Genomic DNA, 23,082 nt, shown 5'->3' on the forward strand with positions numbered 1-23,082 from the left:
ACAACTGTAGCTTGCCTTCCCCAGTGTGTGAGAGAGAATGAATAGTGGAATTGTAAAGAACTTTGAGGGTCCCGAAAAGCGCTATATAAATGCAATCCCTTATTATTATTATTGTTATTATTACTTTGAGTGCTCAAGTAGGGCAGAAAAGTGCTATATAAGAACCTTTTACAATTTGTGTAAGTTAAGAAAACAATGACTAAATAAAACATAGGTTTATAACGTATTTTTATTAACTATTTTTGGTAACTGACTAATCAAGAAACTGACATATTTTATTAATGAATTAATTGCTATTATGGCTCTACATGCTAGAACTAACATCTATAGTACTAAGATAAATGTATTACAGTAAAGAGTATTTTCATGCTCAGTGTTATATAGGATATAATTTTTTGTATGATCACTTAGGAATGGCTGTTTTTTAGCATGTTTGTTTTTGTTTGTATTTAATATCATTAAATAAATTTAAAAGGTCCTTTCATTATCACCTTAACTCCTGTTAAATCAAGGTACAAGTACAATGTCCTCAAATTTAAATTAAAGTTCACTACTTGAGCGAACTGAATGAGTTCAAATCCTTTTGTAACAGAAGAAGTTCCTTCGAAGTTTGCAGTCTCTTATTTGGAAAGATGTTGTGCTTCTTTTCTCCAGGACGCCACAGAAGCCGTTAGTCGGGCAGCTTGGAATATTCTTATATTGCATCTGTTCTCCACTCACCCACAGCCACTCACCAGCTGGGTTACACAAGCCTGTCCACACCTGCCAACATTGAGGAGATATTTACATATAATCACAATTATGAGTCTCTCACCAACACAAATACAGTGTAGACAACTGCACAACCTCATCAGTGGTAGCCTCTTGCACTTTCTCTCGTGCATACGTGTGGTCATATGGAGTGATCAGGGTTGCCAGGTCATAGCTATAGTTCCAGTATGAAGAGGCTGGATCTTCTGTGTTCACTCCATCCAGAGACCTACAGTGTACTAATGCCTCCTCCCATGTCTTATTCTCCTTCACCAAAATCAGGTCATCATAGCACATGAAAGAATGATTGACATCACAACGGTTGGTCCTCCATTTGTCAGAAGACTTGTATGCACAGTCTGTATCTGTCTGTGGTTCTGCAAGAAGCAAGAGAAAAAGAGCACAGATGATCCCTGGACAAATTTCAGATATGGCCTGCAATTATAACCTACTGTCCTGCAACTGAGAGCATAATGTTGGTGCCCACAGTGTTTAAATGTAATCTACATCTGACATGAAATTATTATTTTCAGGATAATGTAAACCATGACACATCTAGCAAAATATTCCTTCTAAAGTTGCAGTCAGATGCAACTTACCGTTAGCATCCCAATTGGTGTAGTTAGCCAGCTCATCTCCTGTGGACCATTTCCATATGCTTGATCCGCTCTTGCGATATAGTCCAATCCAGCCATAGCCACTGAAAATCCCATTCTCTTGCTCATTTCTAATTGTGACCAGGTCAGTGTGGTGCTCCCTGCAGAATGCCTGTGCATTTTCCCAGGTTGTCATCTTAGAGCCAGTGTAAAGTGTAAACCTCAGCAGATACCCATACGCAGGAGAAAGGAGAAGCAGCAGGGGGATGAAAATGCACAACTTCCTCATTATATTTTCCACAAGTGGAGACTGAAACAAAAGAGCCTGAAGACAAGGAATTGAGATAGAGAGAAACCATCATTGTGGTGAGCCTTATCTGCTGTGCTAGCATAATGGTCATACAAAAAATGCAAGTTTGTACATGTCTATGAGAGTCCAGACATACGAGAGCAAGATTTAATAAAACACAGTTTTGCTCAATCCAGTACTGTACTCTCTTTACTCTTCTGACTGTACATCAGTCTGTACTGTCAACTCCCTTATCAAGTTTGCAGACACTGTGGTGGGACTCAACTCAGGAGGAGACGAGTGTGCTTACAGAGAAGAGGTCAAGAAACTGACATGATCAGAATCAGACACCCTCTCCACAATGTCCCCATTAATGTGTATGAGCTGAGGGTCAGATTTGTTCCTTCTGAATCAACAATTATTTCTTTGTTTTTGTGTTGTTGAGAACCAGGTTGTTTCGGCTGCACCGTGATGACAGTTTTTCCTCTTCGTCCCTGTATGCAGACTCATCTCCCCCGGTGATGAGCTCGATCACAGTTGTTTCATCCGCGAACTTCACAATGGTGTTGGACAGGTGGGTGGGGGTGCAGTCGTGATATCGTGTATAGAGTGTACAGCAGGGGACTCAGCGCACATCCCTGATGGGAGCTGTGTTGAGGCTGGGTGCTGAGGACAGGTAGGGCCCTACTTTGACTCTCTGTGGGCGGTCTCTGAGGAAGTCCTTGATCCAGAGACAGGTGGAGTGAGGGAGGCCGAGGTCGTGTAATTTGGTTACCAGTCTGGCAAGGATGATGGTGTTAAAAACCAAGCTAAAACCAATAAAGAGGAGCCTGACATAACTGTCCATTTGTTCTAAGTGAGTTAGGGTTGTATGGAAGGCTATGGCTATGGCATCCTCTGTTGATCTTCCTGTATGCGAACTGGTGGGGATCGAATGTGGCTGGGAGTCCTCAAATGATCTGAGTTCTGACCAGTTTCTTGAGACACTTTGAGATGACTGGAGTACAAGTCACTGGCCGGAAATTGTTTAGGCACTGGGTGGTAGTTTTCCTTTGGAATGGGGATGATGGGAGAGGACTTCAGGCAGGGTGGAATGGTGCCCTGTGTTAGGGACAGGTTGAATATTTTAGTAAAGATCCCTGTGAGCTGGTCTGCACAGTCCTTTAGCACCACTCCAGATACGCCGTTGGGTCCTGCTGCTTTCTTGGGGTTTACTCCCCTTAGTACATGCCTCACATCATGCTCCTCAACAGTGAAGATGTGACTGATCTTTGCTGGTGGATGTGATGTAGCCGCTTCTGGTGTTTTATGTTCAGACTACTATAGCAATTCACTTTGGAATGACAAAGGTTTTATTAAAGAACATTGTGATGATCTGGGTGAGTGGCCATCAGGCTTCTGAGTTCCCTAGGTCTCCACCCTGGGCGGGGCCATTGTTTCTCTTGCAGTCCCACACACCTGGAGCTGATTCTGGGTTGAGGATTTAAGCTCCATGTTGACTCTCCTTCACTGCCAGTTTGTCAACTTCCTCAAGTTGGTAATTGGCTCCATGTTCCATGCTATTGTCTCTTTGTACTTTGCTTACCTTGTTTTCCTGTGCCACAGCTCACCTGGACTCTCCACATCAGCTTTTTTCGGCCAATCTCTCCAATCTGGAAACCTCTCTGATCCTTACCTGCCAGCCCTCCAGCCATCTCTCACTCTCTTGGACACTGCGGAACTTAGGTCAGCCAGCTCATACCATTAACGTCAAGATTCAAGATTCAAGAACTTTATTTTCAATACAACAATATACACAGTGTATCCCGAAATGCTGTTTCACCCCAAGCCCCCCATGGTGCATTTATAAGAATATAAAAGATATATCTCCAAGAGATATAAAACTAGGAATTACAAATTGGATTGGATTGGAAGTTTTTGTTGTTTTTGAGTCTTTTGGTGAGTATTGTAAGGTGTTTGTAAAGTGATTGTTTATCAGTCCTTTGATGGTAGTGAGTTGAGGGCTCTGACTGGTTGGGGGGAAGAAGCTATTGCAGTGTCTGGCCGTTATGGTTTTGATGCTGTGAAACCGTCTGCCAGATGGAAGAAGGCAGAGCAGTGCATGTGAGGGGTGGAAAGTGTCCTTCACTATGTTGTTCACATGTCGGATGACGTGTTTTTCGTAGAGTTGGGAGATGGGTGGGAGAGGGCCTCCAATGATCCTCTCTGCTGTCCTCACTATCTGCTGCAGAGACTTCTTTTCAGCAAAAGTGCAGTTCCTGTACCAGATAGTGATGTAGCAGCAGAGGACGCTCTCAGTGGTTGCCTGGCAAAATGATGTGAGGCCAGGAAGGAGGGAGACTGGCTTTCTTCAGTTTCCTAAGAAAGTGAAGATGTTGTTGGGCTTTCTTCATGATGGTGGTGGTGTTCAAGTTCCAGGAGAGGTCGTCTGGTATGTGCACACCCAGAAACTTCACACTATTGACCATCTCAACAGCAGACCCGTTTATGTGCAGTGGGGTGTGGGCCACTGAGCTCTTCCTGAAGTTAAAAACCATCTCTTTAGTCTTCTGAACATTTAGAGACAGGTTGTTATTCTGACAACAGTCCATGAGGTGTTGTACCTCCTCTCTGTATTCAGAATCATCGTTGTTGTTGATGAAACCCACCACTGTTGTGTCATCTGCAAACTTGATGATGTGATTTGAGCTGTACTGTTGTCCAGTACAGTCATGTGTTAGCAGGGTGAACAGCAGTGGGCTAAGCACACAGCCCTGCGGCGATCCTGTACTCAGTCTGAGGACTTTGGAGGTTTTATTTCCTATGGAGACAGACTGGAACCTGTCAGTTAGGAAGTCCAAGATCCAAATGCAGAGAGTGGTATTTATTCCTAGGATGTCCAACTTCTTTACCAGCTTCTGGGGAATGACTGTATTGAATGCTAAGCTGAAGTCAATAAACAGCATTCTGACATAAGTGTCTTTTTTGTCGAGATGGGAGAGAGAAAGGTGAAGAGCAGACGAGATGGCATCATCTGTGGAGCAGTTTGGGTGGTAAGCAAACTGTTAACTTACCTGGATACTCAGGTACTCCCTTAAAGCCAAACTCCACTCCAGCTACAAGTAAGCAAAATACCAGTTATACTCATCATCTCCAAGCGCCCCTCTCCACTCCACCATCCTTACACCGTTTTCCTCTTTTCTCAGTTCAACCCTCAGACGTGTCTGCCACACTCCAGTTGCTCCTGTTAAGCCCTTTTCCCTTCTACACCCATGACCTTGCCACACTCTAGCATATTCTGTCTCAATATGTCACGTCTGTGTTACCTCAGTGAACACTATTAAACATGCTTGCCGTCTCTGCCGTGGTTCTCTGTGTTTGAGTCCAGTTTTGACTTAATATCCGGGGGGTTGGGGACCACTGTAATATACCATGTTCTTACTTAGGGATTTCTGAAAAATGTAAACATACAGCTCTGCTATCACTTCTGGCATAAATGAATCTGGAAAACTAAACAGCAGTGACATTTGCAGGGTTACTGAAGTTGGGCTAGCTGGTATATAATGATGTACTACATGGTGGCTAGCTACACAGCTATGGTTAGCATAATACTGTATAGACAGTGAAGCTGGAGGATGAACTTTTTTCCACTCGATGAAAGTTCGCTATGGTTAGGAACAAATGCAAAATGGCTGTAAACAGACCAAATTTCAGTCAGGAGAACAACTCCATCCACAATACGATGTTAGTCATTAATATACTGCTGTATGGGCTTAGCTGTAGCTAAGTCGTAAGGTTTTAAAAACTGAGATTTTGCTGATGAATAGTGGTAATAAAAACCGAGAGGATCCCTGACTTTTTTTTTTCTTTCTTTCTTTTTAAGGGCCTTGTTCAGACTAAATTGAAAAAGATACAAAGCATTAAAAAATGTTCAAAACACAACAACCTTAATAAACGCAGACTAGTTTGGACTGGGACCAGGGTTCATATGTCAACACTTAAAGACCGGATGTCCCACCTGCTGTGAATGTTTTAAAGCAGTACAGTTGTTATTATTATCACTTGGCACATATTGTTGATGACATTCGTATAAGAAATAAAATTGTCTCGTGTAAACTGTATATGGTGTTAAATAGGCCTATATTACTACATTTTAATGTCGGTCTTAAGGGTGGCACTTCAAGAGCCATATATTTTATGAGGTGGTACTCGTTGTGAAAAGTTTGAGAACCACTGCCTTAGCTCACTTAAATCTTTCCAGACAGCCTGCAGGATGCAAAGCACCAGTATTCAAATTCAGTATTTAGATATCAGAGTGTGTTTGTGTGCATCATCATCAGAAACAATGTGCCTACCCTGTGACCTAAACTCTCCATTGCAAATTGCAAAGTATTTGCATTCAATACACCTGGAAACAGAAACACGCCACTATACGCAGTGAGTATCTACACTGGATATAGAAAAAACATCGTTTTGGTGTTTAATTTACTAAGGGGGAAGATCACATACATTTGTTTATCAAACTGATAATTGGACTGATTTACTCTGCGTGTGTGGGTGTGTCTCTGCAGTACCTTAATATTATCACAAAGACAATATGATACACAGACCTGTTACTGATTCATTATCGAGATTACAGATTAATTTGAACATAAATCAACTCAGGCATTTTCTAGTTTGTTTTCTTTCTGTCACCTGCTGATCAACTCTACAGTACAGTACACTACAGTATCCATGCTGAGAGATATACTGAAGTCTTTGCCTGAGCTCCACTGTGTACTCCCTGCCTGGAGCACTGAATTTTTCCCTGTGAGTTAAGTTCTGTGAGAGTCTGTGGAAGAGATTCACTTTTCGACCCGCGAGGGATTAGACTCAGATCTCAAGATTTTGTAAATAGTTTCCAGTTTCACCTGTACTCTAAATAAAATGACTGAATTTGATCCAAGTCCTGCACCTGAGTCCAACCAGACACAACGCTCAGGCCAGAAAATGGTCTGTGGACACCAAATTAATTTGTTAGTTCCTCGCCCGGTAAGAAGCTCAGCTGGTGAGACATGAAACCGTACTCAAAAAAACATAAAAAAAAAAACATTTTTTCAATGAATGTAATTTTATCATGCCACTATTAAAAACTTAAGCATGTGTGAGTAATCCAAGTAAGTCTTGATTAAGTTTTTTAAACATAACATTTGCCAGTTAAAGCTAGATAAATGAATGAAATTTAATTTATTAACATTTCATTGAGTCCAAATATTTGGCTTCAATAAATACAACAATGTTTGTGTTAATTTACTCAGCATCAAATACTTCAGAGCAACATTTTCTCTTGTTATATAAACTGTTATGTACTTTGTCAGTTTTGTTAATCTGCTACATGATCAGTCTTGTTTTACTTGCATTTGTTTACATAATATTTACCACAGACAAATCACATAATTAACACAAGAAAATTTGTCTATTTTCTGTTATAAATCAAGGGGTTAATAGGAATTAAGTAACATGAATAAGAATCCAAGAATCCGGACTTTCTTCTGAAAAACATCAACAATTTAAATAAACAATTTATACTCACTGCAGTCTAGTCCAAAATCTGATTATAAATGGTTCAGCACAGGCAAAGAGATACTGTTTACAGCTGAGGACAGCAATTGTTTAGTGTTAACCTAAGATCATTTACATCTTTCCCCAGAGTCTGGTAGTCTTTGCATGATGTAAATGTAATTGTAGATTTCGATCTTACCCTCATGTGTGACAGGTGTGCCAGTACACTGTAAAAACTGTGACTAGAGGTTACTTAAAAAACCTATGGCAACAAGGTGACACTTAATTTACTTAAGTAGATTTTAATTTCAAGGGACTTATGTAAAATTTATATAAAATGTTAATTAAATTTCAACAAAAACCAAAAATAGATATTAATAACATTCACTTGTAAATATGTGTTGGATTTAGGGACAAAATCTCAAATTGAAAGTTAAAATTGCGTATTTGTAACAAAAAATTAATTCATTTGAAATTAATCTCTGAGAAAAATTACTTTGAATTTACTAACAATCTGGCAAAGGTTTAGTAAAAAATGACTAAAATATCCATTACAAAGAAATGAAAACTTTTTGTTTTTAAGTAAAACTCAAATTGGATTCAATAATTTTTCAATTAAACTTTATAAATAATGACTGAATAGTAAGAGAAAATCAAATTAATTTAACTTCTTTTCTGAGTAAAATGAATCAATTTCACAAGGAGAACATTCAAACAGTAATTGTTTTTATTGTGGAATATAAAACGTATACAAAATTTATAATATAACATTTTTCTGATTAATTTAGATTGTATGCACTGAAATTATTCACTAGTGCTTGCCCCAAAATAATAGGAAGAATAGGCCATAATTGAAAATACAGTTTCAGCCAACTTCTCGAGAATGTCAGTCTTTTCTTTGGAGGTGGGCAGAAGATTTCCATTCTTTTTATACTCTCAGTGGCTCTTTCCAGTTACATTTCAGTTTCGTATGCAGACTGTGGAATGGGGAACAGCTTCGGCCAGCGCTCACAACGTTCTGTGAACTTCTGCCTTTTGAGAATAATGGTGTCCTGAGAAGTGGTTGCAGCAGAGTCTGCATTGGATACAACTGGATTGGATGATGAGTCATAGTCAGTTGACAGTTGATCAGAGGGGCTGCCGAAAACTGGCAGGATGACCAGGGTGATGCCAACAACCTTCACAGTGTCTTTGCCCTTTATCTGGTAACTTCTGTGAATACTGAAGTCATCCTGAAATTTTGGTTTAAAATACTGAAGACTGAAGTCGTTTGAAATGCCAAAGGTATCCTTCACAACACTTTGCAGCTCCTCTACTGTTGGTGGGATCCCTGATGGAAGAACCAACTTCTCGATTTGGTCATCAGTGATTACATGAGCTCTATCTCGTTCAACCTAGAATAAAATGTAAATGGGCAGAGTTAACTTAGATTAAGTAGGGCCAACTTGGTCATTTTCTGCTGCTTTCAAAATTAGTGGTGTAGCCTGGTCTCAAATATCTATTTTAGACCCTACAGGTTAAAAGGATATAAATATTGTCATGTAGAGACTTTATTGTAAATATTTCATATGTGTTTAAAAGACAAAAAAAAGAGTTCAAATGCATTAAAAATGTGTTTAAAATCACAATAAATAGAAGTCAATCATAATTTAAGTGTTCATGGAGTTATAAGTTACAAGAAAACCAAAGGTTTGTTATCTAATGTGAAACAAGGAAAACTTTGTATTTGCTTCAAGTTGTTTTACAAGTTCATTTTGGGTTGTCAATCTTGTATTTTCTTTTATCCCATTGGTTGATGTAAACCTATTGTCCAATCAGACGTGAGGAAGGCGGGATCTAAGCGAGGCAGAAGGAAAAAAACACTAACTAAGCTAGTGAGAGTTGGCAGCAGCACGTTACCAGCGCAGGTTGTGTACCAGAGCTAACGGGAGAATAGTAAAATAATAGCCGTGGATGCAGAGTCTACGTTCGTGTTATGGACTGTTTTACCCTGTGATGAGTGAGTACTGAATGTGGAGTTAGCATTGAGCTTAAACGGAATGTATAAGTGCTTAAAATGTATGATGCTAATCGCGAGTTAGCATGTTAGCATTTTAGAGCCTGTAATAGCTATGTATGCCGAGTATGTAAGCTACAGATGACTCTATGGAACTAAATAGTAATCTCTAATGCACAGTGGACCGAGAGGAATTCTCTGGACCCTTCTGCTGTGGATAGGATTTCCGTGTGTTTGTCCCAGTGTACTCAGCAGCCCGGGTATACCGCTAATTCCGACCACGTTGACGAGTGGAGGCCGCATGGTCACCAACCGAGCCTGCCCCTCAGCTTGCCCTCGCACTTAGCCCAAAGGATTTGTGAGTAGACCTGAGCACGTGCGGTTTGTTTTCTGCTTGTTTATCAAGTGAAGCGGCCATTTGTGTTTTCTGGTCCAACGAGCCCGAGCAACGATCAGGCCTGCAACGGTTTCAGTGAATGAGTTCACAAAAGGTTACAAAATTGAACTGAACTTAAAGGGGAATATTTTGGATAAATATGTTGTTTCTAAAACATTGACTGTGAATTGTGAAGAGAAAAAACCCTTCAATTGAATTGTAAGGAAACATTTCAATACTTGGAATATTGTATTTTTTTTATTTATTTAAATCATATTTTATTTTGACTAAATCTTACAATTTGAATTTAAAGTTTTGTGTGTCATAATTATTATTTACAGAGTTTATAAGAGATAAGGGTTACTAAAAAGGTAAAAAAGAGGTTTAACATGTTAGATAAATTCATTATTCTTAGTGAAGATTAAATAAAACTCATTATTCTCACTAAGTGGAGGCACCGCCAACATTAAGATTTCTAAGTAAAAAGGTTAAAACTGGTTAGTTATTGTTTCTCCTGTTTACCAATAAGATTAAGTAACGTACCCAGGGCCCCGCTCATAGTACTATCACCACCTTAACCGAGGGTTAATCCTGAGCTACTTGAGTTGGGTGCTACACATTTGGAGGCACTGCTGGGATGGTTTTGTTGTTTTATGTCAATTTTAAGTTATAAGTAAATCTGCTGTAATCTCAAAAGTATCTAAGAGTAACACTGGTCCTATAAAGTAACTTCAATTAATTTCTTTCGTCCCCCTACGTAAAGTAACTTGTTAAAACTATGGCCACTAAAAGTAATGTTTCACAACCAAATCTTGCAAATTGGTGCAGAGGTGAAGGGCTTGATCAGGCACATGCCATTCTAGTTATTGGAGTGCCTGAAGAGGAGGACATATCCACAGTAGAAGACACACTCGAACAAGTAAAAACCTTGGGCAAGGTAAGAGTAAGAGGAAAAATGTTTGATGCCAATAATCAAACCCTGACCATGTTATGTGAATGCCGTCAAGAAGTCGATCCTACCAAAGTTCCACCAGAGGTGATTTCCCTTAAAGAAGGAAGTAAATGGAAAATAGTTGTTGCAGAACAAGAAACGAACTCCGACCTATTCACCGAGAAGTTGGACAGATTTCTACGTGATGAAGGGAAAACATTGGAGGATGTTAAAAGACTATGTGATCCTAGCACCTCGTGGAACAGCAACCCTGAGTCAATCATTCGGGCGGTAGGTGATGTTTTGCAGTCCAAGCCAAATGAAAGCAATTTATACCGGCGTTTTAGAATCTTCTCTGGAGTCCACCCTACTCCACCTGGTGAAGACAATTTGGACAGCTGGTTAGAACAAGTAAAGTTCATGACTGATGAGTATGAGTGCTCAGATAAGGAGAAACGCAGAAGGATTATTGAGAGTCTCAAAGGGCCAGCGCTGGAGATCATTCAAGCAGTGCGCATGTCTAATCCCATGGCAAACCATATGGATTACTTACAGGCATTGGAAAGTACCTTTGGAACCTCAGAATCCGGTGAGGAATTGTATCTCACATTCAGAGCTATGCATCAAAGACAAGGTGAGTGCTTGTCTAACTTCTTGCTGAGACTGGAAAGATCACTGAACAAAGTAGTGCAGAAAGGAGGCCTACAAGTGGATGAAGCCAACAAAGCAAGGCTAGAGCAACTCATTAAAGGTGCCACTGAATCAGACTTCCTGCTTCTTCAGCTAGGTCTAAGAGATAAGCGAAGTGATCCTCCAACATTTTTAAGCCTACTGAAAGAAATTCGAGAAGAAGAGGAGCGTGAAGCTGCAAGACAAAAACTCAAAAAACCAGCACAGAGACAGCACGTGCATGCAGTGCAAGTAGCAAGTGAAACAGACTCCAAAGACTGTCAGCAACATGATTTTCAATCCGAAATTCAAGTGCTAAAAGAAAAGCTGAAAGAGCTCAACAAGCAGTCTCATTCTACAGAGTCAAGCTACAAAAAGATGTCCAGAGAAAAGAAAAAAGAGAAATCAGACAACGAAGTGCAACAGTTAAGAAAAGAAGTCAAAGAGCTGAAAACACGGTTAAGTGTAATGTCAGTAAAGCCACAACATTATGCAAAAGAGAGAGGCCACTATTCTAAGTTCAAAGCAGACTTCAGTCCAAAATCATCTACCTTTAAGTCAAAGAGTAGTAAAGAGTCAGATAATTTCTGCTACAGATGTGGAGAAAATGGCCATTTTGCAAACAAATGTACAGCTCCGGAAAATGCTCAAAAGGTAATCAAAAAGCTTATTCATCAAGTGCATGGAAGCCCACATGGACAAAGTCAAAGTACAGATGCTCAAGATCAGTGTGTTGCTCGAGTTAATACTACCAGTGTTCCAACTCAAAGTGTCAACATACCGGAAGGTCTTATTGGTCCATCATCCATAGCTCCTATTAAGGTCAATAACATCTCATGCCATGGTCTTATGGATTCAGGGTCAACAGTGACCATTATCTTTGAGGATTGGTATAGAGCCAACATACCAACAGTCCCTATACAGCCCATTTCCAATCTAGCCATCTGGGGCCTATCTGCTGAGTCCTATCCCTACCATGGGTATGTTGTAGTAGAGATAGAGTTCCCTGAGGATGTAGCAGGTGTCAAGGGTCCTCTTAACGTCCTCGCTCTCGTCTGTCCTGAGCCCCCACAAGGTCATGAAACCCCTATAGTGGTTGGTACCAACGCTTTTCTGTTCAGCCGCCTATTTCAGCTGTGCAGAGATAGCGGTAGTGAAAACAAAGTCAGCTCCATGAGGATACAGGCAGTTTATGACAAAATCCAAACTCAGTCCTTAACGTCCCATGCAGCCGACGATCCCATAGGGCAAGTGAAATGGCAAGGTCCAGGGCCACTTACCATTGCTCCCGGAGAAAAATGTTATGCCACGTGTAAAGTAGAGCAGAAAAGAACTAAACCCCAAGATGTTGTTTTGGTTGAAGCACCTGCCATGCCCCAACTCCCATCCGGCGTGTTGGTCCAGCCAGGTGTTCTCCGTGAAAGTGACATGGATGAGAACAGTTTCATGGTTCTACTACAGAATGAGTCAGAGAAACCTACCTCTATCCAAGTCGGCACAGTTATTGCCGAGATGCATGCAGTGGACGTAGTCACCGACCCTAAAGTTTTAGAGTCTGAAGCTAGTACCGTAGCTCCCGAACTCTTTGATTTTGGTGACTCTCCTGCTCCAACAGAGTGGAAGAAAAGACTACAGCAAAAGCTAGCTCAGAGACATAATGTTTTCTCTCTAGATGAATGGGATGTTGGATTAGCTAAAGACGTAGAACATAACATCCGCCTTAGCAACTCCACCCCCTTCAGAGAGCGTTCACGTCGTTTAGCTCCGGCTGATATTGATGATGTACGACAACACCTACAGCAGTTGTTAGCTGCAGGCATTATCAAAGAGTCTCGAAGCCCATTCGCATCACCTATTGTTGTAGTGCGAAAAAAGAATGGCTCCATCAGAATCTGCATCGACTACAGAACCTTGAACAGTCGTACGATCCCCGACCAGTATACCATCCCTCGTATTGATGACGCCTTAGATTGTCTTACAGGCAGCAAATGGTTCTCCGTCCTCGATCTTAGGAGTGGGTACTACCAAATTGCCATGTCCGAGCAAGATAAGGAAAAGACTGCATTTATCTGCCCCCTGGGGTTCTATCAATTTGAACGAATGCCACAAGGCATCACAGGAGCCCCAGCCACTTTTCAGCGGCTCATGGAAAAGGCAGTGGGTGATATGCACCTTCTCCAAGTGCTGGTGTACCTTGACGACATAATCGTCTTTGGTAGAACACTCGAAGAGCATGAGCAACGTCTCCTCAAAGTCTTAGATCGCCTTGAGGAGTTTGGTCTGAAATTGTCGCTTGACAAATGTCAGTTCTGTCAGTCCCAAGTCAAATATGTTGGTCATATTGTCTCAAAAGATGGTATAGCCACCGATCCCGAAAAAGTAGAGGTTGTCAGGAACTGGCCAGAGCCAACAGATCTGAAAACCCTTCGCTCATTCCTCGGTTTCTGTGGGTATTATCGCAGATTTATTGCAAATTATTCAAGCATTGTCCGCCCATTAACTGAGCTTACCAAAGGTTATCCACCTACTCAGAAAAACAAGCGAGCTCAAACCAAAGACCCAACCAAAACCTACCTCAAACCTTCTGAGCCGTTCAAAGAGCGATGGGACCAGTCCTGTCAAGCCGCATTCAGAAAAATCATTGTATGTCTGACCAATGCCCCTGTTTTGGCATTTGCAGACTCCACCAAACCTTATGTCCTACATGTGGACGCTAGCCTGAACGGTTTGGGTGCCGTGCTCAATCAAGAGTATCCTGAGGGCCTTAAGCCTGTTGCTTTTGCTAGCCGAAAGATCAGTGACTCAGAACGAAACTATCCGGTCCATCAACTTGAGTTCTTAGCACTAAAGTGGGCGGTCGTGGATAAATTTCATGACTATCTTTATGGAGCTAAGTTCACGGTTAGAACCGACAACAATCCTCTAACCTACGTGTTGACCACTGCAAAGCTAAATGCTGTTGGACATCGTTGGCTTGCAGCTTTAGCCACATACGATTTCAACATCCAATATCGTCCTGGTCGTCACAACATAGACGCAGATCTATTGTCCCGACAACACACCAATGACACTGAATGGACAGATGTTCCACAATCTGCCATAAAAGCCATCTGTAAAAAGGAATCTATCTATGAAGCTACTAAGTCCCCTGTCAGGCTAGTAGACCAACTTGGAGTTCCTACATCCGTGATTCCAGAAGCTTATGTCCTTCCAGTAAGCCTAAAAGCAACTTTGGAAGATCAGTTGACTCCTACAGACTTACAAGTTGCTCAAGATCTGGACCCAGTCATTGGACCAGTCAAACAAGCCATCCAAACTGGAAAGCAACTTATCACATCCAAAAATGCACCACCTGACATGTCTTTGTTAAGTCGTGAGAGCAGGAAACTTGAACTGAGAGACAAAATACTATATCGACAGAGAAAACTGGCCAATGGCACAGTTCACAAACAACTGGTTTTACCAGATCGATACAGAACAAGTGTAATGAGATCACTACATGATGAATGTGGACATCTAGGAGTCAAGAAGACAACAGAACTCCTCAAAGACCGTTTCTATTGGCCACGCATGAATGCTGATGTGGACCAGTACATCAAAACGTGTGGACGTTGTGTCTCTCGCAAAACTCTACCACAACGGTCGTCTCCCCTCAGTCAAATCACTAGCAAAGGTCCTTTAGATCTAGTCTGTATTGACTTTCTCCAGATTGAACCAGATAACAAAGGAGTTGCTAATGTATTAGTAGTGACCGATCATTACACAAGGTACGCCCAAGCATTCCCTACAAAAGACCAAAAGTCAGTCACAGTTGCAAAAGTATTATGGGAGAAGTACTTTATGCATTGCGGATTACCTGCCCGGATACACTCAGATCAAGGTCGAGACTTTGAAAGCCGCCTTATCAAAGAGTTCTTGTCTATGCTAGGTATCCGAAAATCACGTACTTCACCATATCATCCGCAAGGAGATGCTCAGCCAGAACGTTTCAACAGAACCTTGCTAACAATGCTTGGAACTCTTGAAAAGGTACAGAAACAAAACTGGAGTCAGCACATCAGCCAGTTAGTACATGCCTATAACTGCTCAAAAAATGAGTCTATTGGATATTCGCCATACTATTTAATGTTTGGACGTAATGCCAGATTACGCATTGACATTTGCTTTGGTGCCGTTCTTGAAGGTGACGCGGAGATGACTCACCTGCAGTATGTTGACAAAATGAGGAAAGAACTCAAACAAGCATACTATCTAGCTACCGAGAATGCAACAAAGAACCATTTGAGGAACAAGTCACGTTATGACCAAAGAGTAAGAGACCAGCCGTTACAAGAAGGAGACAGAGTCCTGATAAGAAATGTTGGCCTTACCGGTAAACACAAACTGCAAGACCGATGGAAGTCAATACCTTACATTGTCATCACACAGTTGCCGAACCTACCTGTGTACAAGGTAAAACCGGAACAAGGATCTGGAGGTGTCAAAACTCTACACAGAGACCATCTGCTACCAATCGGTTATCTTGTCAGAATCGCAGATAACTCAGTTTCACCTGAAAGAGTAAGAACACCAGTTACCAGAAAACGTCATGCCAGCAGACGTCAGATACGGGACCAAGAAGATCGATTATCTGATGTCTTGCCAGACTCCGAATCTGAGAACGAGTATTTTTACAAGTACCCCACCATTACCAGTGACCATATTCAGAGACATGAAGTCAGACCCGACAGATCTAACACAGAACCTATTCCCTCTGATAATTCCCCCTCATCTGAAAGTGAACCGGAATTGGAGGAAGGACCTTCTGAAAGTTCCCATGTAGAGGAATGCCAGCCATCAAATGTGGAAGGAGATACCAGTGATACGGCTGCAGACGCCGAGGTCGAGTTGAGGACTCCCACAAGACCTAAAACTCGAAAGTCAAAGCGAGAGGTGAAACCAGTAATCCGTTTGACCTATGACAAACCTGGAACGCAGTCTGAGGAACCTGTGACTATTGTACACCAAGGCATGGTCATACAGTTGAACCTGAGTAGCACCAGAGATAAAAAACACCATGTAAAACGCTCTAAACACCCAAGGCATTACTCTGAGCCTAAGTCTAAAATCCTGCGTTAGATGAGGACATCTAAATGTTTTAGACGGGGAGGGTGTAGCCTGGTCTCAAATATCTATTTTAGACCCTACAGGTTAAAAGGATATAAATATTGTCATGTAGAGACTTTATTGTAAATATTTCATATGTGTTTAAAAGACAAAAAAAAGAGTTCAAATGCATTAAAAATGTGTTTAAAATCACAATAAATAGAAGTCAATCATAATTTAAGTGTTCATGGAGTTATAAGTTACAAGAAAACCAAAGGTTTGTTATCTAATGTGAAACAAGGAAAACTTTGTATTTGCTTCAAGTTGTTTTACAAGTTCATTTTGGGTTGTCAATCTTGTATTTTCTTTTATCCCATTGGTTGATGTAAACCTATTGTCCAATCAGACGTGAGGAAGGCGGGATCTAAGCGAGGCAGAAGGAAAAAAACACTAACTAAGCTAGTGAGAGTTGGCAGCAGCACGTTACCAGCGCAGGTTGTGTACCAGAGCTAATGGGAGAATAGTAAAATAATAGCCGTGGATGCAGAGTCTACGTTCGTGTTATGGACTGTTTTACCCTGTGATGAGTGAGTACTGAATGTGGAGTTAGCATTGAGCTTAAACGGAATGTATAAGTGCTTAAAATGTATGATGCTAATCGCGAGTTAGCATGTTAGCATTTTAGAGCCTGTAATAGCTATGTATGCCGAGTATGTAAGCTACAGATGACTCTATGGAACTAAATAGTAATCTCTAATGCACAGTGGACCGAGAGGAATTCTCTGGACCCTTCTGCTGTGGATAGGATTTCCGTGTGTTTGTCCCAGTGTACTCAGCAGCCCGGGTATACCGCTAATTCCGACCACGTTGACGAGTGGAGGCCGCATGGTCACCAACCGAGCCTGCCCCTCAGCTTGCCCTCGCACTTAGCCCAAAGGATTTGTGAGTAGACCTGAGCACGTACGGTTTGTTTTCTGCTTGTTTATCAAGTGAAGCGGCCATTTGTGTTTTCTGGTCCAACGAGCCCGAGCAACGATCAGGCCTGCAACGGTTTCAGTGAATGAGTTCACAAAAGGTTACAAAATTGAACTGAACTTAAAGGGGAATATTTTGGATAAATATGTTGTTTCTAAAACATTGACTGTGAATTGTGAAGAGAAAAAACCCTTCAATTGAATTGTAAGGAAACATTTCAATACTTGGAATATTGTATTTTTTTTTATTTATTTAAATCATATTTTATTTTGACTAAATCTTACAATTTGAATTTAAAGTTTTGTGTGTCATAATTATTATTTACAGAGTTTATAAGAGATAAGGGTTACTAAAAAGGTAAAAAAGAGGTTTAACATGTTAGATAAATTCATTATTCTTAGTGAAGATTAAATAGAACTCATTATTCTCACTAAGTGGAGGCACCGCCAACATTAAGATTTCTAAGTAAAAAGGTTAAAACTGGTTAGTTATTGTTTCTCCTGTTTACCAATAAGATTAAGTAACGTACCCAGGGCCCCGCTCATAGTACTATCACCACCTTAACCGAGGGTTAATCCTGAGCTACTTGAGTTGGGTGCTACAGTAGTTTAATGCAATCATCCATCACAACCTATTTAAAATGCATAGTCTATATACTGATCAGCTGAATTTAAGTTGAGGGATCTTCCAACAACTGAAAAAAACAAAATTAAAAACAATCACACTCTCCGAAGTAAAAATTTTACACACACAAATTGTTAAGGACAAATTTGAATTAATACTAAAATTTTTAAAGGTGAGTGAGAGGAATAGAAATATTTTCCTGCTATTATTTGCTGCTATTTTGATAATCATCATTACCATTTCATGTTAATAGTGATGTTGCTTTCCTAGATGCATTCAGATGTTCAAACATATTGGTATCATATTAGTCTTTATTACAGGTCCAGTAAGAACCACTTTAAACTGTTGAGTTGAATCTATAACCCGAAGTGCTTTGGAATGTACAATTTTAATGTTTATGCAGACTGCAAGGTGAAAGAGTAACTCTGTGCTAAAAGAAGACAGGAAGTTATATGGCTTTTGAAGTTGCAGGTTTTGCAGAAGTGAAACCGAAAGCAGAGTGAGTGCAAGTTAAGAGCAGGGTGTTTATTATGCATTTATTGCGGATTAAGCCTTAAGTAGTTGTGGTAGACTGAAACAGTTGTTATATATTTTACATATAAGTCAAGATCATTACACACAGGATGGCCTTAGCCTGGTTGGTTGCTTAAGAGGTCAACTAAGGTTCAGAAAGCAGATGCAAACTCTGCACGTACAGACAGACAAATAGTGAGAGGTCATGACACGTACGCAGTACACAGCATGCACGCGCCCCCGCACGTGCACACACACACAGATATAAACTCTTACCTAAATGAGTCTAACTGCGGGGTTGTGCCTGTATGAGTGACATTTTGTACAGGAAGTGCACCTGATCTCCAGGAAGATAAGCCTGGGCAGGATGGAGACGGGAAGCATCAGCCGTCGACACGAAGATGATGTTCTATGTTAAAAGTCATTGTGGTTTTGGAGTGACGTATGCTTTGTTTAAATCTGCCTAGTAACAGGAAAGGGGGCTGTACTATCTTAACCCCATAAAACAGTTGTCTGAATATGATAAAGACAGTTCAACACTGATTGGGTTGTTGAACTCACACATGTGTAATTCATTAAAATGCCGTCTAATTGCACACCGGACCGGATCTGTGGTTATTTATGGATTCTTCTCTCAACATTGAACCCTAACATTTGGGGGCTTCGTCCGGTGAGAGAAATGGAGGAACTTTGAGAGATCCGGGGTCCGTGGTAATTGGACGGGCAGACGGTAATCAGTGGTGAAAGTGAGCAGGCATTCCCCGGGGCATTTAAAGGTAAGACACTGCCTGTTGAAATAGATTTCCAAAAGGTGTCACATTGGGCATGTCAAATTAAAAGCCTGGTCACTGTAATTACTGGTGAAGGTCTGTTTTGAGTTTGATGGGAATTTCATGAGCATGCTGGTTGAAGTAATGATAAGTGATAAGTAAAAGTACTGGGTTCAAGTCCCAAAGAAATGTAGAAAGTAGGGAAATTGGTCATTTCTGTGGGTTCAAGTCCCGCTGGACATTGGGTCTATCTTGTGATGGTCATCTCGTGGGTTCAAGTCCCCTATGTCCACAAAGGTAGATCTGCCTCAATCTTGATCCTGTTTTGGGCTTAGATTGTTGTTTCAAATTATTGTAAATTTTTCTAGGACGACAGCGGCGTCTGTTAAGAAGCGCATTTTCTCGGAGGTAACGCTCCCTCCTGGATAAAGATGTTTATCCTTGACCTAGCGGCGACTAATGGGATAGTACGGTACGACAAACCGGGGAGGACTGGGGAAGCTCCAAAATTGCAAGGGGTTCAAGTCCCCTATTCTTGCGCTTTTTTGGCTACCGGTAAATTAAGTTAGGGCTAGAAAATCTGGACAGAGCAGTTCAAGTCTGGTCTGGTGAATTGGTCGCAAAAAACCTGGGGTTTGTCCGTTCGAGTCGGTTATGGTAAATCTATCGAAATTCGTAGGAGCTAAGAGGCCTAAAATCTGTGCAGTTGTAATTAAAGACGTCTGTAATATAAAATATGAGATCTATGAGTAAGATCAGTCTCTGTGTCAGTAATGCACAGCCGGATGTGCACTGATGGTGTGTGTAAATGCAAATGAGCAGCGGTGACGCGCAGAGAGGGTGGTTTCAGTTTCGACAGTATTGAGCTTTTTGCTAAATGCCTGTATATAAGAGGTTGGTTTTGCTTATCACGAGAGTGTAAATACAGTTTGAATATATTAGTGTGGATGTATAGTAAATGACTGAATTTTGATAGATGTATATTTCGTGAGCCATAAATGTTGGTGTGTTTTATATTTCAGTTATGTGTGTGTGGGGAGAAGCTGTGAGACGATGAGAGTTTTCAGTTTTCTTTTTCTTTTTTCTTTTGACTTGCTCTTTCTGATTATGGAAGGCATGTCCAAAATACTCGTATGAAAGCGTATTTTGTGTGATTTTAACTGTGTGAATGCTGTCAGTATTTGATTGGAGTGACTCTGCGTGAGTTCTCTGAGTGAGAGAAAAGGCAGGGTGTGTGAGACGAGTCATGGCGTCTGAAAGAGGTTAGAAACATTTAAAAGTGGGTATGAAATATATTTCTTTTGTGATGAAAAGTAGGATGTTTTAAAGTTTGAAAGTGCTTTTAATTCAAGAAATCTATGAGAGATGTTATGACAGGTTGAGTTTATTTTTTCCGATTGAAAACACATAAGTATATATACTTGGGAAACCCAGTTAAGAGATTATTGGGTGACTGATGCTATAAAACTGACCTAAAGAATGGTCCTGTGTGTGAAGGAGTGTTGATTGTCCTGATGTTTGAAAGAGCTCTATTTAAATGTGTGTGAGTGAAATGAAGGTGTATTGTTTTTTAGATCAAGATTTAGTAGAATTAAAGAGGGTTTTTAGACTATAAATATAAAGAGAGACAGACTCTGCAGAGAACAGGAAATAGTGAACAGGAACTCTGCATGCCCATAAAAGGAACTGAGTGTGTACAGGAAGAACACAGAGAGACAGATGAGGCCCATGAAGCAAATGAAGCCTTTAAGAAAAAATGAATATAATACTAATTATATGCTTTAGTGTGTCAATACAGGTGGGCGTCTTTCAACTTTGCAACCTTGAGTTCAGCAGCAGAAGAGCAGATTAACAGAATTGGGAGAAAATAAGCCAGTCTTTGGCTCGAAATTGTGCAGCTTGATCTCTCACTTTGTCCCTGAAACTGAGAAGAAACTCAAAGGACAGTCAAGGACAGTCAATCGCCTGATGAAGACCGACAGAACATCGTGGACTTGAATACAGCAGGCAAACGACAGTGCCACTGATCCATTAACACTGATGACGACTGACGACCAGCAGCAGCATGTAAGAGTAATGCAACATGTACTGTGAAAATACAGGCTGGGCAGTTGAACAGTGGGATAAAGAATTGTGGAAGAGCACTGGACATTGAGTGATATTTTGCCATGCTGGGACTTAATCTAAAAGAAAGACTGTAAAGAAACAGAGAAGAAGACAACAGCTGAGTTGAGACTGTGTTTGCTGGAGCTTTGAAGCACGAACAGGACACTGTGAATGAAAAAGAGACCGGTGAGAGATGAAGCTGGACGAGTTTGACTGCGAGAATATAGGATATAATTGGGTTGAAAATTGAAACCTGAACTCATGAATTGTTTAGGGATGTCCACCACAGCATAACAAAGAGGTAAACATTAGAAAAGGTAAGAATAATGAAAGAAATAATTGTTATTACCTTAATGAATAGAAAACACACATACAAATTGTTACATGGGAGATTATTTTTGAAATGAATCAGAAGTGAGATAGTTTGAATCTAAAGCTCAGTGGTGAAATGCATAAATTAAATATGAATATATAGGATGCAATGAAGAAACAGCTTACACGTAGTGTACGTTAACATGAATACATAGCAAGGCAACGAAGAACTCAAGGAATTAATTTAATGAAGAAGCAGTTTACACTCAATTAACATAAAATGCAAGGAAGAACACGCTTACATGCATGGCATAATTGGTATTTCTGACCAGAGATAGAGAAATGGGTTATTTAAGCACTTGTGATAATAAGGAAAATGTCTTAGTTTTGTTATTTTCAGGAGTAAAGCAGACTTGGACCAACTCTCCAGACGCACCAGTCGGAAGAGAATTATAGGTTAACATCACTGGATAAGTTAAGGCAAGTTTCTGGTTGAATTGTTCACAGAATCATGTGTCCATGAACCTGGAAAACAGGCCCTAGCTCCTGGCTGAAGACTAGGAGTGCTTTATTTAAGGTGGGAAATCAAAACAGAGGGTTAGTAATTCGGGGAAGGAGAAAACTGACTGTTTAACTGGAGGGTTGGAAAGGTGTCTGACGGACTGCGAAGCCATAGATGCAAAATACCACACACAAACAGAAAATGTATTAACCGTACAAAGACAAGCTCATGAAGCTTGTCTAATCAAAGCTTGATGCATAGAGACATTGATTTAAAACCTGGCTAAGAACATAAGCATATGCAATGAAGATCTGCTTGCTGCTTGTATGAGTGAGAGAATGGTGTGAATGGTTAATACAATTGATGGAAAGATTTAAAATAGATGGAAAAAACAAAAGAAAAGTGTTTATAAGAGTGACTCAGGAGTGCTCTCGTACTGAGTGATCAAAATCGGTGATTAGTATAGAAAGAAAATGAGAATAATTCAATAATGTGATAAGGTCTAAACATGTATTTTTCTTGTCAAGGTGGCTGTTGAGCTGTGGGTTTATGCAAATTAGCTGGAGCAGAGACACTTCCTGTGTGCGTGTGTGTCGGAGGCTTTCAGTTCAAGAGAGAGCGGTGGCTGTTGAAGATTATTTGGCGAAATATATACTGGTAAAGTATCAGGATATTTGATTACGGTGGTCAGGTCTGTTCAGGGGGGCAGATTTGGACAGGAATTTAATTAAATTTAAGGATGATACGTTGTTGAAATTGGTTTAGATCTTATGCTGAATGAAAACATATGGCAAAGTGAGGAAGGGAGACATTGTGCAAACGGTCTTTGATCTTTTGACGAGGTTTTCGGTGTGTTGAACGGGTGAAATTTAAGATTGTTTCAGATTTTTGAGGCTGTTGTTTTATTTCGAGAGAGGGAGTTTGATTAGACCTGGATAGGTCTGAGAGGGGCCCAGAGAAAAATTTTTTGTAGTAGTAAGTGCACTCAGGAAAAAACCTGTCAGGTGATTTTGTTTGGTACTTTGATGAGCTAATAATCAGCTCTCTTTTTTCATTTTTGTTCTAAGC

The 23,082-nt window shown here is 40.5% G+C and overlaps 2 protein-coding genes across 2 annotated transcripts; one reads left to right on the top strand and one right to left on the bottom strand.

Moving 5' to 3' along the window:
* Positions 1–433: 433 nt before the first annotated feature.
* LOC102078655 (C-type mannose receptor 2-like) lies at positions 434–7,240 on the bottom strand. The gene is made up of 4 exons (XM_013272127.3): positions 7,187–7,240; positions 1,350–1,671; positions 847–1,127; positions 434–762 (listed from the first exon to the last, which is right to left on the bottom strand). The coding sequence occupies exons 2-4, from the start codon at positions 1,633–1,635 to the stop codon at positions 574–576; spliced, it is 756 nt and encodes a 251-aa protein (XP_013127581.2). The 5' UTR covers positions 1,636–1,671; positions 7,187–7,240; the 3' UTR covers positions 434–573.
* A 1,407-nt stretch (positions 7,241–8,647) lies between these two features.
* On the top strand, positions 8,648–17,784 carry LOC112846744 (uncharacterized). The gene is made up of 3 exons (XM_025906701.1): positions 8,648–9,154; positions 9,332–16,799; positions 16,977–17,784. The coding sequence occupies exon 2, from the start codon at positions 10,306–10,308 to the stop codon at positions 16,243–16,245; it is 5,940 nt and encodes a 1,979-aa protein (XP_025762486.1). The 5' UTR covers positions 8,648–9,154; positions 9,332–10,305; the 3' UTR covers positions 16,246–16,799; positions 16,977–17,784.
* Positions 17,785–23,082: the final 5,298 nt, after the last annotated feature.

This window comes from Oreochromis niloticus, linkage group LG4, assembly GCF_001858045.2.
Source record: "Oreochromis niloticus isolate F11D_XX linkage group LG4, O_niloticus_UMD_NMBU, whole genome shotgun sequence".
Classification (NCBI taxonomy): domain Eukaryota; kingdom Metazoa; phylum Chordata; class Actinopteri; order Cichliformes; family Cichlidae; genus Oreochromis; species Oreochromis niloticus.